This window comes from Nycticebus coucang, chromosome 12 (assembly GCF_027406575.1).
Source record: "Nycticebus coucang isolate mNycCou1 chromosome 12, mNycCou1.pri, whole genome shotgun sequence".
Classification (NCBI taxonomy): domain Eukaryota; kingdom Metazoa; phylum Chordata; class Mammalia; order Primates; family Lorisidae; genus Nycticebus; species Nycticebus coucang.
Window position 1 is genome coordinate 18826863 of NC_069791.1, and position 22143 is coordinate 18849005.

The 22143-nt window shown below is 39.9% G+C and overlaps 2 protein-coding genes across 3 annotated transcripts in view; both read right to left on the reverse strand.

The window, feature by feature from the left end:
- The window catches only part of PCED1B (PC-esterase domain containing 1B), a 99352-nt gene extending 92961 nt beyond the window's left edge, over positions 1 to 6391 (reverse strand). The window contains exon 1 of one of the 2 annotated variants that reach the window (XM_053555784.1): positions 6352 to 6391. The gene's annotated coding sequence lies outside the window, so the exon portion shown is untranslated. The remainder of the gene's footprint in view (positions 1 to 6351) is intronic. The other variant, XM_053555782.1, reaches the window with a different exon arrangement.
- A 1921-nt stretch (positions 6392 to 8312) lies between these two features.
- Positions 8313 to 22143, reverse strand: part of LOC128561893 (translation initiation factor IF-2-like) — a 29790-nt gene continuing 15959 nt past the window's right edge. The window contains exon 3 of the mRNA XM_053556578.1: positions 8313 to 8395. Coding sequence (XP_053412553.1) covers positions 8379 to 8395 — 17 coding nt within the window. The 3' untranslated portion in view covers positions 8313 to 8378. The remainder of the gene's footprint in view (positions 8396 to 22143) is intronic.

Consider the following 22143-nt stretch of genomic DNA (forward strand, 5'->3'; position numbering starts at 1 on the left):
ATCTAACAAATGCATCAGTGTAACCTAATTCTTTGTACCTTCAATGAATCGCAAACAATAAACAAATAAAAATATCTCTCACTTGAAATTCAAGGTCAGGCTGCTTCTCTTGCATTTATGGTCTTTACCATGCATTTAAGAAGGGTATGAGGGTTTATCTCTGTGTTCGTTGGGTTTTATTGCCCTAATCATACTCTAAGTCCTTTGTGCCACAGAAATGTCATATTTTGTTAGTACATTTGAGCCAGACTCTATGTGCTTGTCAGCTACAAACTGTCATCAAAATATGAAGTATGTTTGCAATTCGTAATTAGTTGATTGGTCAAATGGCTATTAATTGAGTCAAACATTTTTTATTGAAATAGGTTTTATTCTAACTCTATTGTACTTTCCTTGTTATTGACAATCGCATCTCCAAAAGCTCACCTGACATCCTTTCAACCCAATAGTTTTTTGTTTTTTTTAATAGTTTTGTTTTTAACCTCAATGTGGGGACCGAGGTAGTTGTGGGCTATCCTTCGGATTAGGGACTTACATGACCAATTAATTGTCCATATGTTTTCCCCTCTCTGTTTGTCTACTTTTCAGCTCAACCGAAGCCCATAATAAGGTTTCACTCAGAGATTTGGACACCATAGGAGGAGGAGAGGAAAAGAAAAGAGATTCGTGAATGATTTGGGCCATTAACAAACATTCTCCAAGCCAACCAGTTAGGCCATTTCTAAACTCCAGTGCTCTGTGTGGGAAAACAGAGTCTCCATTTTACCAAGTTACAAACCACTGAAGAGTTTCATATACTGTCCACATGTCAGTAAGTTTTAAAATCCTAGAGCTGCTTGCCAGATGGGGTATCCGTGATCATCATGGTCAGTGATTCTCATTCTTGGTTGCATATGAAATTCACCCAAAATACTTTAAAAAAAATACCGATACATAGATCCTGCCCCCAGAAATTCTTATTTAACTGTCTTTAGGAAATACATACCCGTGTGTTTGTGTGTGTATATGTGTGCATATATATTACATACATTTATATACATTTAAGTTTTTTAAGAGAAATTTAAAAAAATTTTCAAGTAATTCTAATGTTAGCAAGGGTTGAGAATCATGGATACAGCCACATTTATGGAAAGAGAAAAAGAAAATGATTTGCTGACAGTAGCTCAGAGATTGGGGGAAGGACGCACACAGGGCCATTTAACTCCCAAATCTAGTCCTCAGAACTTCCTGAAACTTCTCTTTACAGTGTTCTTCCTCCAACTCTGCTCTTCAGACAGTGAAAAAGCATAAAGTACCATCAAGTAGGTGATTTTCATTCATCTTACAATGATTTCAAATTGAGATGAAAGATAAATTGGATAATAGTTTTCAATATCCAAATCATGATGAATCTAAAGGATAAAGGAATTGTGCCTATTGCCTGGAATTTGCCAAAGGAAGGCAGACAAGGTCTCTGTGTGCCCTGAAATATCATGTACTTCTAAAATGAAATAGCTTAATCAGAGGCATGAACTTTAAAAAAAAGAAAAGAAAACGAAATTATAAAGGTGGCCATAATGGGTGCTGGGCTCAGATTGATTCCAAACATGATTCCATTCTGTTGTAAAAGTCAGGTATTAGAAACCCAAGAGAAAAAGCAAATGGCCAATAAATACATGAAAAGATGCTCAGTCTCACAACATGAGGAAATGGTCAGAACAGAAATTAAACTTCAATTTAATTGATCAGATTAAGAAAGAGTGAAAAATTGGTCATACTGGCTTGGCAAAGACATGGGGAAAAAGAAAATTGGATGCACATTTGGGAATTATGTTGCTTCCAGATAGAATGTGAACAATAGGAATGTGAAGGGTACAAAAGATTCTGGGGACAGGAAGTCCTTGGGGAAAGAGCTGTTGTTTCCCGGCAACATTTTACCCTCCACTCAGCCTGGGGAGCTGGCACATTGCAGTCCTCGTGTAGTGTGTATGGGCAGTTTTCAGATTGGTTCCCGGAGATCTCAGCAGTGTTTGGGCTTCTCTTCCTGCCTTTTATCCTGTGCCCCCAATCACAGCCCACTATAACTACAGATCTCAGGGTTCTCATACTGGAGGAGCAAGCCTTACGAGCTCCTCCCACACCTTGAATTCCTCATCATCCTACAAGTTGACACGCTAGGTTCCTGGACAGGAACCTCCCACCAGCTTGGCTGGTGGGCATGTGTCTGACTAGCATATACTGAGTGCTCCCTGGTATGAGGCCTTCCATTTTCTCAGACTGCCATTTTGTCCTCCAACTATCGCTGTTTTACATATGAGAAAACTGGGGTTCAGAAAGTGTAAATGTCTTTCCCGAAGACACTCAGCTTGTAATTGGCAGTAAGGAGTCTCACTTGGATATAAAGGAGAAGTTTGGGAACTGAAAACTTAATTTTTTACCCATTTCCGTGGGGATGCTATCTCTAAACAGAGCAACTGGTGAAGGAGTAGGAGGCTAAGGCAGGTGTGGTGACTCCAGTGTCTCAACTGGAATTCCCAGACTCTGCTTCCTGTCACCTCTGAGGCACTGCATTCACTGCCATCCCTGTCCCTGGTAGTCCCGGGACACTTCTGCTGCAGTTAGTGAAGGATAAGGCGTCTGCTGCCACTGCTGCCACCTGCTGGCATCCGATCGTTCTGCCCCACCTGCTGTCAGGGACCATACCATGACCCCTCCTCACGCACTAACCTCAATGCATTACACCTATGCTTCTGCTGGGAAAATAGGCAAAATCTCAACAAGTTCATCCCAGTTACCTTCTTAAATTTGCATCTTCAGGGCTGCCATCTATCAGCTCTCTCCCCGTGTCTCATGAAGAGGAGAAGCAAGCTTCCTTCCTCTCATGGCAGAGAATATGCTGTCCCTGTCTCATAGACCAGCCCCAAAAGGTAATAAAATTATCTATGGAGATAGGCAAGATTCTGATCCCACCAAGATTCCCAGCCTTTTTATATGGACACAGTATGGAGAATCTTGACTTAGGGCACCTGGCCCATGCATTCACCAGTCAGAAATTTCAATGAACATGAATCAGCAATGAAGAATATCAAGGCTGATGACCCCATCCCCAACTCTAAACCAAGAATCAGGATAGTTGTCATGAAGAATTGTTTCAAGATTCATTTTAAAATATGCACAGGAGGGGTGGCGCCTGTGTCTCAGTGGGTAGGGATTCAGCTCCATATACCAAGGGTGGCGGGTTCAAACCCAGCCCTGGCCAAACTGCAACAAAAAATAGCCAGGCATTGTGGCGGGTACCTGTAGTCCCAGCTACTCGGGACGCTGAGGCAAGAGAATCACCTAAGTCCAAGAGCTGGAGGTTGCCATGAGCTGTGACACCACAGCACTCTACTGAGGGAGACAAAATGAGACTCTGTCTCTAAAAAAAAAAAAAAAAAAAAAAAAAACTAATCTAAAATATGCACAGGAAGTCCAGCACATGTAATAATTTGCTATAAGAAATATTTACAATATTAAGTGCTTTCTTTTTCTTCTTTCTTTCTTTCTTTTTTTTTTTTTGTAGAGATAGAGTCTTACTTTATAGCCCTTGGTAGAATGTCATAGCATCACACAGCTCAGTGCTTTCTTTCTGTATTAATGTGGACTCATTGTTAACAAATGACAGAAATGGACTCAAACTCATGGAAGTTGGGGAGAGGAGTGTAGAGTCTCCTGCATATCCCAACCATGGGAAAAGCCGTGAGGATGGACCTCAGGGCTGATCTCTGATAACTGGGTGGGCTTTGTGATCTGAGAAGGAGGAAAGACTGAGGGGCAGAAAATGAAATATGGACATTATAGTTCTATGTTATTAATAAGTGTTTGTAAAACAATTTGATTTTCATCAATTTTTGTTTTTTATAGGATGAAATAGGTTTCCACAGACAGAATCCCAACTGATAAAATTGCAACCACTGGAGGTTAGGCTTTAACTTACTAACTGCATTTTCCCTTTATCTTACTTATCAAAATTTTAGTTATGTAATTGTGATGATCAATTGATTACTGCCCATCTGCTTAGTTGGAATGAACGTAAACTCCTTGAAGGTCAGGACTACAAGCACGTTTATTCATAATTTCCTCAATACTCAGAATATTCCTGGTATACAGCTAGCATCTAACATATCCTCTGAACGACTGACTAAATAATCAACCTTTATGCTAAATTCAGTAAGCTCCAGATGATCCCTAAGTTAGTTTAAGAATCAAAGTTAAGAAATACTACAAGAAAGAAAAGATGAACGATATGCTGCCTGTTATAGAAGATCCAACTAGCCTTCATATTCATGGCCTCGCAAGGAATTGCACAAAGCAGAGACCTGGTGATAATAAAAAAATAAGTATCTGATGACTTAAAAGTTAAAAACTTAAGATGCTCATAAGAGAAAAAGGTTTAAAGTTCTAGCTAATTTCTGAAAAATTAAAAGCTTACGGAAGATACTGACATGTATGTGAGATAGACTTGAGCTTATGAAACTTACCACCTATCACTATCTTTCTATTTGACCTAATTTTCAAAATGGAAATGTCTCAAGCCAGACATCCAGATAGAGCTCTTAGTTGTCCTATGTTGCATGGAACAACAGCCCAATGAAAATCACACTGCTTAAGGATTTTATTGGGTTGTGCTAAAAGTTAGAGCCTTTCAAAGATGCTCAGTTGCCTCTGTTCTTGCTCTGTCCGCTGTCTGATTGTCTTGTTGATTAAGCTCTGCAGCTTCTGTGATGGAGATTTCCTGCACCCGAGCCCAGGCTAGTTCACTGAGAAGAGGGAGAACCATCTGCAGCGATTCCCTCCGAGATGTCTCCCCACCAACCTGGGAAGATGGGAGGACACAAATCTGGGGGAGAGGGTGGCACAGAGGGAAGGTTACGGAGGTAGGGTTTCAAGTGTGTCTGCCCAGGGCCCAGAGAAGCAGCTCCCCCTGGATGAGAGGCAGAGACTGGGAAAGTTAGAGGAAAGAGGAAATGTTAACTAAAATAAAATAAAATCGTAAGGCTCCCTCCTCAGAGACTGACTGACTGGACCCCCTCTTGGCCAAGAGGATCCCTAAAACTAGAAAGGAGATCAGACAGGCCTCATCATGCCCCCTGCCCTTCTTAGAGATGTCCTTTGTGACTCACTAATAGGCCTAAGGCTACACAAGACCTACCTTGCAGGTCCTCAATATACATGACAAAGCACTCAAGTCTGTCTGGTCCTTTTTCTCTAATTAACAGACCCTTTATCTTAAGCATTCTTTTCACTAACTTGCATCCTTTAGACAGAGCCTAACTGTCAGCCAGTTGTCAGCTAACGAATCTTTAAACTTACCTTTCACCTGTAAGCATCCCCCTTCCAGATGTCCCATCTTTTTGGACCAAACCAATGTATATTTTCCACATATTGATTTATGACCTCACCTGTAACACCTGTCTCCCTAATATGTATATAAAAAAAACTGTAACCCCACCATCTCCAGTCTACTCGCTTAAGATTTCTTGAGTGTGTCTCCAGGTATCAGGGTCTTCAAATTCGGCTCAGAATAAACAGCCTAAATTATTTTACTGAATATAGCTTCTTTTCTGTAGACAAAGAGAAACATACTCTGATAGCATGGATTTTCTTTTTTTTTTCTTTTAAACTTTTCCTCAGAAAGGTCAGGAACTGGGATTACACCTACGGTGCATCTTACAAGGGTACATGTGAAACTTAGTAAATGTAGAATATAATTGTCTTAACACAATAACTAAGAAAATGCCAGGAAGGCTATGTTAACCAGTGTGATGAAAAGGTGTCAAACGGTCTATAAAACCAGTGTATGGTGCCCCATGATCGCATTGATGTACGCAGCTATGATTTAATATTAATAATAATTAAAAAAAAGAAAGGTCAGGAACTGAGGAGGACAGAGAACAAGGAATCTGTGGAAAAGCCCCCTCGGCAACCAGGAGAGGCTCCCACAGAGGAAGGGACGCAGGGTCAGTGTGGGCAGTGCAGGCCAGTGTTTGCTGAATTTCTCTGCGAATTCACTGGACCCAGAACTCCAGCCAAGAGCACTGGCCTCAGGGTCACACAGAAGTCCACACATTCTGTGTGCAACACTTTGGCCACTTGTACCCCTAGGCTGAGACATCTTCAACACACGGACTACCTCAAAGCTGCTTATTTAATTCTATAAACAGAAAAAAATAATGCAGTAGGAAAAATGTGAAGTTTTATCCAGTAAAACAGCTCTTAACTTTAGAAAGAAAAAAATGGGAAACACCAACTCTTCTATTTCGACTGTAAACTGGTCTTTTGAACTCTGTGGCAAAGCAGAAAGGACAGTGGGAGGGCGGCCAGAGCACCTACCTGGCAGCCGTGGGCCTCGTGAGCCCGCACACCCCAGCAGGGCCGCTCCCTGTGGTTGTTTTTACTTTCTTGTCCTGTTAGTTTTTCTGTAAAATTATAAAAGGACATTTATATTTTCTTCCAGATTTAATTTTCTAACCACGAGTTTGTCAATTAAAAATTATACAACTTGAAAACTACCTCATGAGTAGACTATTTTTCTAGTCTTTATGGAAAGATCTAGAAATAATTCCCAACATTGACTAGGAAGTGACGTACCACGAGACTGCTGGTGGAAATAGGGCTTGGCGAACGGTATGTTGTTTCAGCAGACGTCAGAACTTCCCGTCATTCTTGTAATCATGCATTCTATTTACTTTCTCCTGTGACTTTTATTCTTCTACAAGCAGGGTTAAAGCTACTCCTATTAGGACTGTTTGTTTAAAAGGGCAAAATATCTTCCCCACAAAAATGCAATCAGAATTAACTATTTGAGATAAGGCAGTGACAGAACAAATTGCTCAAGACTAAAGTTTTGAGTAATGGTTTCCACCCCCTTTGCATATAATCACAGAATCACCCTCATGCATTTTATTTACTTTTCCATTCCCAGGTTCCCATTACCTAAAGCTGAGCAAGTACCCCAACTAATCTCCTCCCATCAAGCCTATCCCTCCCAATGCTGTATGTACAGGACTACACACATTTTTTTTTTGGTAAAACATTGCTTTCCCCCTCCCCCATCTGTATCAATGGCAGGATAAAGCCCAAGGCCTTGATCCCACCCTCAGACCTTCCTTTCCCTACAGTTTATGTCTCTCTGAACAGCCTCAGCCAGCTTCTCTCCCTCTTAACTTTAAAGAGACCCAGCCTGTTTCAGCCTCAAGAAGATGCTGTGTTCTAGGTACACCCAGACCCTTTGCACTTTGACCCCTCACTGATCTGAAACATCCTCCGCCTTTTCCCTCTGTCATCCAAATGCCACTCATCTTTCTAAATTCAGCCAAGGGACCTCCCTCCCTCAACTCTGCATCTGAAGGCTGTTCCCCTGCTTTGTACTGTCCACACTGTCTGACACAGCAAAAGGAATTCCACACAGAAGTAATTCCCAGCCGGGCTGGGATTTCCTTAGCTAGGCTGAGTCCACTTTTAGTTGGCATGAGCTGAAGGTTCCCCCTGAAACACAGTCACAGGAGACAGGTACAAAGGTGGGCCCCTGACCACTGTCATCAGGACAGGACTAGGAGGGCCAAGATGAATCAGCTCCCCAAGAGATGGGAGCCAGAGGATGGGGCAGAGGGGCGTCCTGGGATGGGGGGTAGCAGGTCCCATCACCTGGCGCTGGCTTCACCTTCCCTCACCAGCTGTGTTCGTCTGCGTCCCATCTACCGGGACCTTCTGTCACCTCCATCCCCCGAAAACCTTTTTACAGCAATTAGAAGAGGTTTGGTATGAGTTGAGTTGGCTGAGACCCTAGAGGCGTGGCTACCTGGGTTTTTACTCCAGGGTGTAACGCAATTTACAAAGTGAACTGTTGAACACTCTGCAAGGGAATGTTTGCTGGGGCTTGACGGCCACAGCATTCAGAGAATGGCTGGCTGGCATGATGATGAAAATGATAACATAATTAACTAACATTTAGTGAGCTCTTATCACTCATGAGAGGCACTGAAGTGAGCGCCCTTTATTCATTTATGCATTTAACACTCCCGGCAGCCTCGGTCAGGGGGTTCCATTCCCATGATACCCTTGGGAAAAACTTTAGTGTTGAAAAGTCAGTTGCCTTGCCCCATGCCACACAGCTAGAGCATGTCAGAGCCTTGCCCAACAACTATTGTTTTTCCTTTTTTGTTTGTTTGGTTTTTTATTGAGACAGAGACTCACTTTGCTATTGTTTTTACTTTCATTCTGTGCTGCTTTAGTGTATGAGAAGAGCCTTAGCTGAACTTGTTCTACCAGGAGGATGAGCAAGAGAAACTCACATATTTGCAGGAAGTAGAGTCTTGCACGCTTGCCCAGCTTTTCCTCTGGCAGCAGCCTCTGGGATCTCAGGGCTTCTCATTATCTGAAATATGAAAATGGCATATGTTTAATTATTCATTTTCCATCACCCTTAATGAGGGGATTAGTGCCTGGTGAAACAAAAGGAAATAGTCTGACCTTCAGGCTGTCAGGAAGTGATAATGAACTAAAACCTCAAGTCAGTTCAAATGGACCAATGAAAGAGTTTTACTAATCTTAATGCAAATGAGCCATCAGGGCCACTAATCGGAGTCACACAAAGGAGCAAGATAGGCCTCTGGGAGGCCAAGGCAGGTGAGCTCAGGAGTTAGAGACCAGCCTGAGCAATAGTGAGATCCTGTCACTACTAAAAATGGGAAACCAGTTGGGCATTGTGGTGGGTGCCTGTAGTCCCAGCTACTGGGGAAGCTGAGCCGAGGGCATTGCTCAAACCCAAGAGTTTGAGGTTGCTGTGAGCTCTGACATCACAGCACTCTACCCAGGGTGACAGAGTTAGACTCTGTCTCACAAAAAAAGAAAAAAAAAGAAAGAGCAAGACAATGAGAAAATGCACATGTGCTCAAAGCGTGTGTGTGTTTTATTTTTTTTTCATTTTTATTTTTTTTGTAGAGACAGAGTTTCACTTTATTGCCCTCGGTAGAGTGCTGTGGCGTCACACAGCTCACAGCAACCTGTAACTCTTGGGCTTACGCGATTCTCTTGCCTCAGCCTCCCTTGCAGCTGAGACTACAGGCGCCCGCCACAATGCCCAGCTATTTTTTTGTTGCAGTTTGGCCGGGGCTGGGTTTGAACCCGCCACCCTCGGTATATGGGGCCGGCGCCCTGCTCACTGGGCCACAGGTGCCACCCTGTGTGTGTGTTTTAAATTATGTGCACAAGGACTCCTAGGGAGTTTCCTAAGCTCCTGTGACTTATTTGATGTCTTAGATGGAGAAAGAGTAGTAGAGATGTGGCCTGCAGGGAAGAGAGAGAGGAGGGAGACTGTGCGTAGGGGGCCAGAAGTCAACCTGGTCTCAAATGCGGAAGGGCATCAGGAAAGTGGAGGCTGACTTGGAGAGCTGTTAATTGCTGCTTCAAGACCAACTGGTTGCTTTTTCATTACACAGTTGATTGGTTTGACCAAAAGCTACTGTGAGAATGATTCATGGAGCCATTCTGCTGCACAGCATGTAAACACAGCCTTCTAATCTAGACCTTTGCTATTAAAATGGTCATAAATAGCTGCGAATTACTACTGTAGTGCCGCTGGTGACTTCATCGTGGCTCTGGCAGGGCAGATGGCAGCGCATCGCGGGCGTCGCTGCAGTGCCCGTCTTCCCCGTAGCATTAACGAGCACAGTATGGTAGGTGCCACACAGATGACAAGACGGCGTCCTCCCTGTCCTGCTCTCTTCCAAGATAACACGTTTTCAAAGGCTATGGAGCCTTGACAGTCTCCACACACAGGTACTGCATGACCTATAAATATATGTCTGCTCAAAATACGGCAAAATGCATCACTATTAATAACCCAAAGCATCATGGGGATTCAGACAGCCGATTCCTCTGCCAAAAGTTCAGAATGTTTGCTCAGTGCTTTGATTTTTTTTTTTTTTTTTAAACTCTGTTCTTGGTTTGCTCCAGTACATTTCCTATTTAGATACTCCACTGAGTATGTGTCAGACTTTATCTATGTCCTTACTAGGACATACGAGAGCTGCAGGACAGGAATGTAAGGCCTTTGAAACTAGTGAGGTTTTAAAAATCGCGCTTGCCCAACAAACACTGTCCATTTCTCTCCACCATAACAACTGTCCTCTTGGCCATATATGCGGAAATTACGAAGGGAAAGGTGAAGAAACTCTCTAAGTGACCAGTACTGATAACAATGTGCTATTATTAGCTACTTCTTGAACACTGGCCATTTGCAGGCACAGTGTTCCCATACGTCATTGCTCAGCTCAATGGTCAGTCATAAAGAATCCTACAAGGCAGGTGTTATTACCATTTCACAAACCAAGGCGCAGGAGTTAACTGACCTGCGCAGACACACCAGTGACTCTCGGGCCTGGAATTCAAACCCAAGAGAGATGTACGTTAGCATGTGTCATGTGAAATCACTTCTGACCAGGACGCAATCACTTCTGACCAAAAATGGCAATTTTATGGTTCAACCTAACACTCTAGTGTGTTGCCCCTGAAAGGAAATCTAGAATCTCCTGACATCACAAAGACGCCTTGCAGACTGGCAGCGTGTTGACTGGAGACTTGTGTAATTGGGGGGAGGTGAGGGGAATGAATGGTAGCATAGTCTGTCCCCATCAATTATTCTTACAAGTAAAGACACGACAAAAAATGGCAAAGCATGCCAAAAACTCTTAACACACATTTTTGGATACATTCTATCTGAAAATTACTACATGTAATCATGCTCACCAGACTTTTCCAAGCATCGAAATGATTTCTAGAATTTAAAACTAATGATGCTAAAATACAATTTTGGTAGACCATGTGTTTTAATGAGCAGGTAGGCTATGGATCTGTAACATGGATTCTGTGTCAAAAGGGAACAGAAATATTGTTTCCTAAGAGCTACTTGGAGGTCAGTATCCTAGTGCTTTAGATAGAAGCTACTGCCTCTGATGAATTATTTTCTTCACGTTCTTTTCATAGAAATAATGCATAATAAACTCAACTCTCCCCTTCAATTCAGTTTTCCCCATAATCTTTTATAGTTAGAATGGGAAAGATTAAGGGGGCCAATGATGACTTTGCACGTAATACATAATAGCTACTTATCAGCGGATTATTAAATGCATCACAGTTGGGAAGATTTTGTATTGCAATTCTTGGGCCTCAAGAGATACAAAATAAGAAAATGGCCAGTGGATGAGTTTTAGAATGAGATTTTAGGCCCTGGAGGAATCTCATTTTACTTAAGAGGAAATGGCCCACGTATTTAGCTCACTGGTGACATCATAGTGACCAGCCTTGGGTTTTCTTGACTCCACATTAGTGCTTCTGCCCATCCTCCCACCCCAAATCATAGTTTGGTTCCAAGTAATATTTTGTTCCTTACTGTCTACATTTCTTTTCCTCGAAGCCATTTGGTATAAATAATAAAAGATATTTCCAACAAATTAGTATATTACATGGAACACAATATCCCACATTATCATATTTAAGATGGAGTCAACTAGATTCTTTACATTTAAAAAAATGATGATCAAATAACTTTTAAACTCCACTCTTAAAGTCTGACTGGTCTCTCTGAGATATAGTAAATATTTCCTTTCTGTCTTAACTTTGTCCAGATGTTTTGTTTACCTCAGGTATGGAAGGCATCAGATTTGAAATCCTGGAAGACTACACTTGACTCTGAGTTCTGACTCAATATTTTTCATTGGAACCAGTGGAATACAAAGTTAATGATAGCTTTCCTATATTTCTTATGAACCAAAAAAAAAATAATAATTGAACAGAAGAAGTGCTTTAAATAGAAGAATTTCTAATATCTTTTTAGTATAATCATATGCCTAAAGAAGAAAGAAGAAAACAAGTATACTGATTGACGGACAGATGGATAACTCAGCTGGTTTCTACATTGAGATGACTCATTTTATAAAATTGGAATGTTTAGAAAATAAGTCCCACTATTGTACCAGAAGAGACAAGAATATAATATGGTAGGGAATCAAGCATGCCAAAAACATCATATTCTTTTATTTTTTATATATATGACTTTTGATGGTTCTGAATATTATTCTTGCCTTTAATGACATAGAAAAATAAAATGTTAATGATGGTCTGTCAGAACCAGCAGTCCTTTATGAATGAAAATAAGTTTTCTAAAACTGCATTTATGAGTAGTTCTGGATTCAAGAGTTTCCATTAATGCCCCCTCATTGGCTTTAGACGGCATCTGTGAGAATGGCCCAAGGAAGTGCTAACACTTTCCAGTGTAGCCCTTTGGAGCCACTGAGTCGATAACAGCTATGCATTTGCACTGAGGCAAATGTGCTGTCTGCCTGCTGTGAATTCATCAGAGAGGTGGCTTTATGACTGGCACTGGATGGATTTGAACCTGAGAAACTAGGGCTGATGTTGGAGACGCCCAGAGGAAATGGGAGCTTGCACTGGCCTGGTAAGTTCCTTTCACTTGCTGATATTGCTCCTTTAATTACAACCTTATGAAGGTGACTGGGCAGGTGCCATGTCTTTTTTCCCTGGTCTAAGTAAAAGCTAACCCTGACTTTCTGTCTTCCTCATGCTCTTCAGTTCTAGCAGAGCCCACAGAAGTACAAGGGCCTGTGGAGTCCAGACGGAGCGGCAAAAGGGAAAAGGAAGGTTTCTGGAAAGATGCTATCTGGTTATTTGGTCCAGAAGTTCTCAAAATATTCATGAAGGGAGAAAAAGATCAATAATAGTACATGTGTCCATTCAAATGAATGATTTAAGTGTGAAGGTGCTGAGTGTGTAGCAAGAGTAGAGACGTAATCCTTGTTTTCAAGGCATGTACTTGTACCCGATTGGAGAGTTTATACCCTGTGTGGTGTGTGTATGTGTGTGAGGAGGCTCATGTGTAGCTGTAAGTAACTCTAAGGCAGAGTAAGTGAACTGCTGCTGGTAATAGAAGGTGCTCTGATGCTCCTCGCGAAATAGATCACAACTGATGCCAAAAATGGTCTTGTGAATTTTTATTCCTTTGTGTCTTATAGAGCCTTCTCTTTGCTGTGCTCTTTAAAATGTTACCAGAAAAGTCAGCAAACTCAAGGGTCGATAGTGTGGAAGTTTTCAGGTCTCTCTCTTTTTTGTCTTGACAGGAGAGAGAAAGGCCAAACCAAAGTGCTGGGTGCCCAGGGGCGAAAGGAGAGTGTGTTAGTCAGAGAAGATTGGTTGCTAGGAATCAAATCTCATTCGCATTGACTCAGATTAAAAAGAGGAGTTAACCGTAAAGATAAAGGCAGCAATTTTGCAGGCAGCCACGAGCAGGAAACAAAGTCCAGCTGGACTTCATAGTGAACAAAGCGGGACACCATTAGAAACTGAGGTTGGCTGGTCTCTGTTCTCTGTCTCTTTCTCTTTTGTTTTGGACACGTCCTCTTTCGACTCTCTCATCTTTCCTTTTTAAAGCATATTTAATTCTTTCTCACCATAGACTCTGGCTTCCTCTGATCATTTATGATCTTGCTCTTCAGTTGGTTGTACTTGACTTCGGCTTACAAGGCACCAAGCTCATGCCACAGTCCACAGCCACTGACTGTAGCTTCCATAACTTGGCTCAGAATCATGGGAGAGTCTGACTGTGTGGCCTACAGGTCTGCCCCTGGTCTGATCAGAGTGGGGCAAGGGGGATTGGCTGGGGTCTGTTCTTCCCAGCAGACCTTGTGAACAGCAGTTCTCAGACATGGGGGCTGGGGAGGTGACACAAATGTCACAAAGCATGCCAGGTACCACCCCACACTGAATGCTCCCTCCTCACCAGGTGGCATGGGCAAGCCTATCTCAGAGAGGGTAGGACCTTCTTTGCTAGGATGCAAAATCAAGTATGATAGTATTTGGAACATGGATGAAAAATTGGTTTCTGCTTCTCCATCCTTTCCCTTTTCTATTAAAAATTTCACAGAAAATAAATTGCTGCTATAATGGTGGCACAGCCATCACAGAGAATCTCTGGGTAAACTGAGGCAACAGAGCCAGGGACTGAGGTTCTTTTCATTCATATTTTCAGTTAACTTTAGCAAGTACCTATTTTGTGCCTTGTGCTAGAAGAACAGAAGAGTATCATATCCTCCAAAAGTTTATTTTACCAATTGCTCTTTGGACTTTGTGTTTGTTGGCTCATTGAACCATGGTTTAGATTTTGCCATTAAGAATTTCCCCCAAAGACTCTTGGAATCTACTGTATCTAAAACTTTCTAAAAGTAGTGTATTAATAAATTTAGATACATAAACAGTCATAATTCCTGGCTCTGAAAATGAAGTTGAGTCCAGTGCCTGGAAACAAAAACTAAGCAGAAGGACTAAAATAAACAGGATAGTATCAGCCTTGCTCTCCCTCCCTGGGCGTGGCCTCCCTGGGCGCCTCCGGTCATGAGGAAACTCGTGGTGTTTGCTCAGGCAGACGCGTCTGTGTGTTTTGATTCTTTAAAATCCAGGAAGAGGGTGATCATTTAAAAAGTTGTCATTAAACTGTGTATTTCTGAGACATGTATTTTCTACAAGTACGTTTATCTTTATAGACATATGAATTATTTTAGGCATTTTTAGTGGGTAAAAGTCAGAGGACTGAACTAGGCATCAGCAGTGGACTTTAATTCAAGTCCCGACTCTGTCAATATAAATGTGGGCAAATCCCTTTCCTCCACAATCCTCTGCTTCTTTTTCTTTTTTGCCTAATCCATCAAATTATTAAGTGGATCAAATAGTAATAGTATTTTTATTTTATTTTTCTTGAGATAGAGTCTGACTCTGTCACCCTGGGCTAGAGTGCTATGGCCTCAGACTTAACTCAGAGAAACCTCAAACTCCTGAGTTCAAGCAATCCTCCTGCCTCAGCCTCCCAGGGTGTTAGGATTATAGGTGTGGGCTGCAGCACCCGACCTAGTAATGTTTTTTGAAAAGTATAAAATACCATTCACCAAGTGTTTGAATTTGATGTACTATATCCAGTACTTTATTGAAAAATCAATATTGTTGCCCAACCCTGCTACTAAAGTTATCTTACACAAACTTCCATATCTATGTTTGGTAATTATTTAATCAAATTCTATGTCAAATATACTTTAAACTAACACAGTTAACTTTCATGGTAGCTGTGTTCCAAGATTAATTTCTAATATACATAATAGAATATTATTAAAACATTCATTAAAAAATACATATCCAATGAAGATAGTTATTAAACAAACGAAGTAATATCTGTTCCACTTTTTAAATGAAGAGTCTCATTTTTATTTTTACTTTTTTTTTTTTTGTAGAGACAGAGTCTCACTATACCGCCCTCGGGTAGAGTGCCGTGGCGTCACACGGCTCACAGCAACCTCTAACTCCTGGGCTTACGCGATTCTCTTGCCTCAGCCTCCCGAGTAGCTGGGACTACAGGCGCCCGCCACAACGCCCGGCTATTTTTTGTTGTAGTTTGGCCGGGGCTGGGTTTGAACCCACCACCCTCGGCATATGGGGCCGGCGCCCTACTCACTGAGCCACAGGCGCCACCCTTACTTTTTTTTTTTTTAAGACAGAATGCAGTGCCATCATCATAGCTCACAGCAAACTCAGTCTCCTGGGCTCAAGGGATCCTCTTGCTTCAGCCTCCCAAGTAGCTGCCTCAGCTCCCACTACAGGTGGCCACCAAAACACCCAGCTAGTTTTTCTATTTTTAATAGAAATGCGGTATCCCTGTTTCTGAGGCTGGTCTCCAACTCCTGAGTTCAAGCAATCCATCTGCCTCGGCCTCCCAGAGTGCTAGAATTACAGGCATGAACCACTATGCCCAGCCAAGAGTCTCATTTTTAAATATTGGTTTTTCTTAAAGCAATGGATAGATTTTGTAATTGAATTCAATTTGTGGAATTTCTGATCCCAGACTATGTTTATGCAGGGTATGATGCTAGGTGTTATGAAGAGTGACAAAATATAAGATAACTCCTTAGTGAGCATAAAAGGATAAGACAGAGGGGAAGTTAAACAAATATAGATGAATTAATTAATGTGAACAGCTGTACACATTACATTACTATCTAATAATATGTACGTATATTGACAGAGAAGGTAATTAATCCTTTAGTCTTAAAGATGAAGCAACATCAGTTTTAAAGATGAACAATCTGTGAAATCAAAGTTAGCTGATTAGCTTAAATAATGTTTATATTATCAGATCAAGTTTACTCAATGCCCAATATAAGATCTAACCTCTAAATAGCAGTGACACTAGGGTATTCCTAAAATTCTACAAGTTTGACTCATGGTGGGGAATGATCCTGTAGTTCTCATATCTATGCTGACACATACCCTGTTTTCCCCAAAATAAGACATCCCCTGAAAATAAGACCTACTTACAGGAAAGATAAGACGTCCCCTGAAAATAAGACCTAGCGCATCTTGTCTTATTTTCGGGGAAACAGGGTAGAAGGGCCCAAAATTGAAGCTGACAAAAAGGGAATGTGAGACACTTACGATTAATATGAAAAAATAGACTAAAAAGGATAATTTCCCTAGAAAGTTGGAATCAGTAAAAAAATCTAATGGGCATTTTAGAATTCTAAATGTCTGAAAAATATCTGAAATTAGGAATCCAAATGAACGAGTTATACAGCAGATTGTGCAGAATATTTAATGACTAGTGAGCTAGAAACCTGATAAGTGACAGTATCCATCACTGGAGCACAAAGGAAAAAAGAATAGAAACAACAGCAAGAAAGTGACCCATGTGAAATATTTCACACATATATCATTGGAGTTCCAAAAAGGAGAGGGAGACTGGAGGAGAAGCAATAGTCAAACAGACAACAGACGAGAGTTTCTAAAGACAAAGACATCAATACGTAGGTCCAAGAAGCAAGATAAACATGAAAAAACTACAGATAGGAGATGGCCATAGGAAAACCAAAGATAAAGAGAAAAATCAGAAAAACAGCCGGAAGACAAAAATACATTATCTGCAAAGCAGCAGCAGTAAGATCCATGGCTGCCATCAACAGAAATTGTAGACACTAGAAGACAAAATTGTCAACCTTAAGTGTTTAAGAAAATAATTCCCAACCTACAACTATATCTTGCAATAATATCATTCAACAAATGAAAGTGGAGAAAAGATGTTTTGGAAAAAATTTAAAGTATGCTCTTCAGGCAGAAGGAAAATCATTCCAGACAGAAATATGGAAATTTAGGAAGGAATAAAAACTTTGGAGAAAAAAATGCATGGATATTTATAAATTACTATCGATTGCACAAAGCAGTAATTTTATTGCTCTTTGTAGTAAATATATGTAGAACCAAAATGCATGGTAAGAAGAACAAAATCAGGGAAGATAAATCACTTAAAGGTCTAAAGATCTAATTCATGTATCAGCAAAAGAATAGTAAAAACAATAATTTGCATAATCTACAATAAGTCAAAGATATATGTTGCAATCTCTAGAATAAGTATTATCAGAATTAAAACTTATAAATTATTAGAATGACAGTACTGAATAATAAAAAAATTTTGAGTACTCTAAAAGAGGCAAAGAAAGGTGAATAAAGGGACATAAAACAACAAGAAGAAAGAAATTTAAAAGAAAAGAGCCCAAAAGAAAATGAAAAATAAGATGACAGCTATAAGCCCAATTATGTCAGAGATTACACTGAATGTAAGTGAACTAAATTTAATGTAAGTGAACTGTCAGATTAGATAACAAAAACAAAACCAATAAAACCAAAACCAAAAGCAAACTCAACTTTATCCTTTAAATAATAATGACAAAGAAATACTTAATATAAAAGGAAAGACCATGGAAATGCTAACCTCCACCCCTCCAAGCTTTCTAGCTACACTACTATCAGACAAAGTGAACTTAAGGGAAATAAACATTATTAGAGATAATGAGACCTGTTCATAATTACAAATATACAATGAATTAATTTATAAGAAAATGATTGTAATCCTAAAGCTCTATGTATCTAATGGTTTTTTTTTTTTTTTTTTTCAGTTTTCGGCCGGGGCTGGGTTTGAACCCCCACCTCCGGCATACGGGGCCGGTGCCCTACCCCTTTGAGCCATAGGCGCCACCCCATATGTATCTAATGGTATAGCTTTAAAATCAATTAAACAAAAACTGGATAAAATGATAAGAAAAATGTACAAGTCAATAATCACATGGGAGGCATTAGCTCATTTCTTTCAAATAGCTGGCAAACAAGTGAAGAAATAAAGTATCAATACAACACAGAAAATATAAACAGCATAATTAGCATATCTGAGATAATTCCATGTGCGTAAAATTGTACCTACTAATGATCATGCTTACTTCAAGTATACAAGGAACATTTATTCAAATAAATACATTATAATATTAAAAAGATATAAATAATTTCCAAGCATTGAAATCTTTCAGAATGTCTCCTCTGACCACCATGGAATTAAGCTAACTATTAATAACAAGAATAGAAAAAAGTGCTTAAGAACTAAATAATGCACATATTCTAAATAATCTGTGGGATAAAAAAGAAAAATATAGAAATCAGTATTTTAAACTGACTAATAAAAAGTTACATTACAAAGGTTAGGGCCCAAAACTAAAATGGTCCTTAGAAGAAAATATATAGCCTTAAATTCATGTATCATGAAAAAAAGGCCAAGAATCAATGTTTTAAGTGTTGATTTTAAGAAAGTAGAGGGTAACTAACAAAGGATGTGAAGGACCTCTATAAAGAAAATTATGAAATCCTCAGAAAGGAAATAGCAGAGGATATTAACGAATGGAAGAACATACCATGCTCATGGCTAGGAAGAATCAACATTGTTAAAATGTCTATACTTCCCAAAGCAATCTACCTATTCAACGCCATTTCTATTAAAATACCAACATCATACTTTCAAGATTTGGAACAAATGATTCTATGTTTTGTATGGAACCAGAAAAGACCCCGTATAGCTAAGGCAGTTCTTAGTAATAAAAATAAAGCTGGTGGCATCACCATACCAGATTTTAGGCTGTACTACAAAGCCATAGTGCTCAAGACAGCATGGTACTGGCACAAAAATAGAGACATAGACACTTGGAATAGAATAGAAAACCAGGAAATGAAACTAACATCTTACAACCACCTAATCTTTGATAAACCAAATAAGAACTTACCTTGGGGGAAAGACTCCCTATTCAATAAATGGTGTTGGGAGAACTGAATATCCACATGTAAAAAGACTGAAACTGGACCCACATCTTTCTCCATTCACAAAAATCTATTCAAGATGGATAAAGGACTTAAATTTAAGGCATGAAACAATAAAAATCCTCCAAGAAAGCATAGAAAAAATGCTGGAAGATATTGGCCTGGGGAAAGACTTCATGAAGAAGACTGCCATGGCAATTGCAACAACAACAAAAATAAACAAATGGGACTTCATTAAACTGAAAAGCTTCTGTACAGCTAAGGAGACAACAACCAAAGCAAATAGACAACCTACACAATGGGAAAGGATATTTGCATATTTTGAATCAGACAAAAGCTTGATAACTAGGATCTATAGAGAACTCAAATTAATCCACATGAAAAAAGCCAACAATCCCATATATCAATGGGCAAGAGACATGAATAGAACCTTCTCTAAAGATGACAGATGAATGGCTAACAAACACATGAAAAAATGCTCATCATCCCTATCTATTAGAGAAATGCAAATCAAAACCACCCTCAGATACCATCTAACCCCAGTGAGAATGGCCCACATCACAAAATCTCAAAACTGCAGATGCTGGCGTGGATGTGGAGAGAAGGGAACACTTTTGCACTGCTGGTGGGACTGCAAACTAGTACAACCTTTTTGGAAGGAAGTATGGAGAAACCTCAAAGCACTCAATCTAGACCTCCCATTTGATCCTGCAATCCCATTACTGGACATCTACCCAGAAGGAAAAAAATCCTTTTATCATAAGGACACTTGCACTAGACTGTTTATTGCAGCTCAATTTACAATTGCCAAAATGTGGAAACAGCCTAAATGCCCACCAACCCAGGAATGGATTAACAAGCTGTGGTATATGTATACCATGGAATACTATTCAGCCATTAAAAAAAAATGGAGACTTTACATCCTTCGTATTAACCTGGATGGAAGTGGAAGACATTATTCTTAGTAAAGTATCACAAGAATGGAGAAGTATGAATCCTATGTACTCAATTTTGATATAGGACAATTAGTGACAATTAAGGTCATGGTGGAGGTGGGGGAAGGGGAGAGCAGAGAGAGAAAGAAGGAGGGAGGGGGGCAGGGCCTTGGTGTGTGCCACACCTTTTGGGGGCAAGACACAATTGCAGGAGGGACTTTGCCTAACAAATGCAATCAGTGTAACCTGGTTTACTGTACCCTCAATGAATTCCCAACAATTAAAAAAAAAATTCAGGAAAATGTACAACAACAACAACAAAAAAGAAAGTAGAGGTTAGTAATCAAACCCATGAAAACAAAGGATAAATATATAAGCAAAAAATTAAATCAAGTCAAACATACAATAGAAAAAATTAACATCGCCAAAGTTAGTTTTTGATAAGATAAACAAAATGCATAAAATCTAACCAAGACTGATAAAAAAGTAGAGGAAGGAAATTTGCAACAATAGCAACAAAAAAAGGGATAATACAAAAACATAAAAAAAATTATAAAAGGATGCTAAAAACAATTGTATGCTGATAAATTTGATCATCTGGAACTAGACAAACTCTTTGAAAAATACACTTTACCAAAATTAACAGAAGACGAGATAGAAAATACCAATAATTTAGTATGTATTACAAAATTGAGCCCTTTATTTTCAAAAAGAAAATCCTCAGCCCAGATAATCTTACCAATGAATTTTTCCAAACATTTAAGGAAAAATCAACACCTGTCTTATACAATTCTTCAAAAGCATAGAAACAGGAGAGCTTCCCAAACTTTAAGAAAACAATTATAATGGCATAAACTTAATTTTAAAACCCTGACAAGCATCGTGAGAAAGGAAATTGCAAATCCACCTTTCCCATGAACATTATCAAAAGTTTCTTAATAAAACATTAGAAAACCAAATCTTTTTTTTATTTTTTTATTTTTTTGTAGAGACAGAGTTTCACTTTATTGCCCTCCGGTAGAGTGCGGTGGTGTCACACGGCTCACAGCAACCTCCAACTCCTGGGCTTAGGCGATTCTCCTGCCTCAGCCTCCCGAGTAGCTGGGACCACAGGTGCCCGCCACAACGCCCGGCTATTTTTTTGTTGCAGTTTGGCCAGGGCTGGGTTTGAACCCGTCACCCTCGGCATATGGGGCCGGCGCCCTACTCACTGAGCCACAGGCGCCGCCCCCAGAAAACCAAATCTTTTGATACAGTAAACTGAGTATAGTTTAGTCCAGGTGTGCAAGGGTGACTCAGCATTTAAAAATCATAAACATAACTCAGCATATTAACAGAAGAAAGAGTAAAATCACCTGATTATCACAAGGGCAGAAAAAGCATTTGATAAATTCAACATTCATTTCGATGAAAACATGCAACTGACAATAAAAGAGAAAAGAACTTCTTTAGTCTGATAAAGAATATCTATAAAAAAGCCACAGCTAATATCATTCGAGATGGTAGAATATTGAAAACTTCCTCCTAAGATTGGGACAGAGTCAAGAAAGGCCACTGTCATCACTTCTATGCAACACTGTAACTGGAGGTCTAAATGATGCAAAAGGCAAGAAAAAGAAATAAAAGTATGGAGAGCAGAGAGCAAGAAAAAGAAATTGTCATTTCCTAACAATAAAATCATGCATATACCAAGTTTCTAAAGAATCTAAAGACAAATTCTTATCATTAATAAGAGAATATAGGAAGTGCACTGGATACAAAATCAACGTGCACAAATTATTTATATTTGTGTATACTGGGAATAAATAAAGACAAATAAAACATATTTATGACAGCATCAAAAAAATCAAATACTGGGTGGCACCTATTGCTCAGTGAGTAGGGCGCAGGCCCCATATACCAAGGGTGGCGGGTTCAAACCCGGCCCCAGCCAAACTGCAACAAAAAATAGCCGAGCATTGTGGTGGGTGCCTGTGGTCCCAGCTACTCGGGAGGCTGAGGC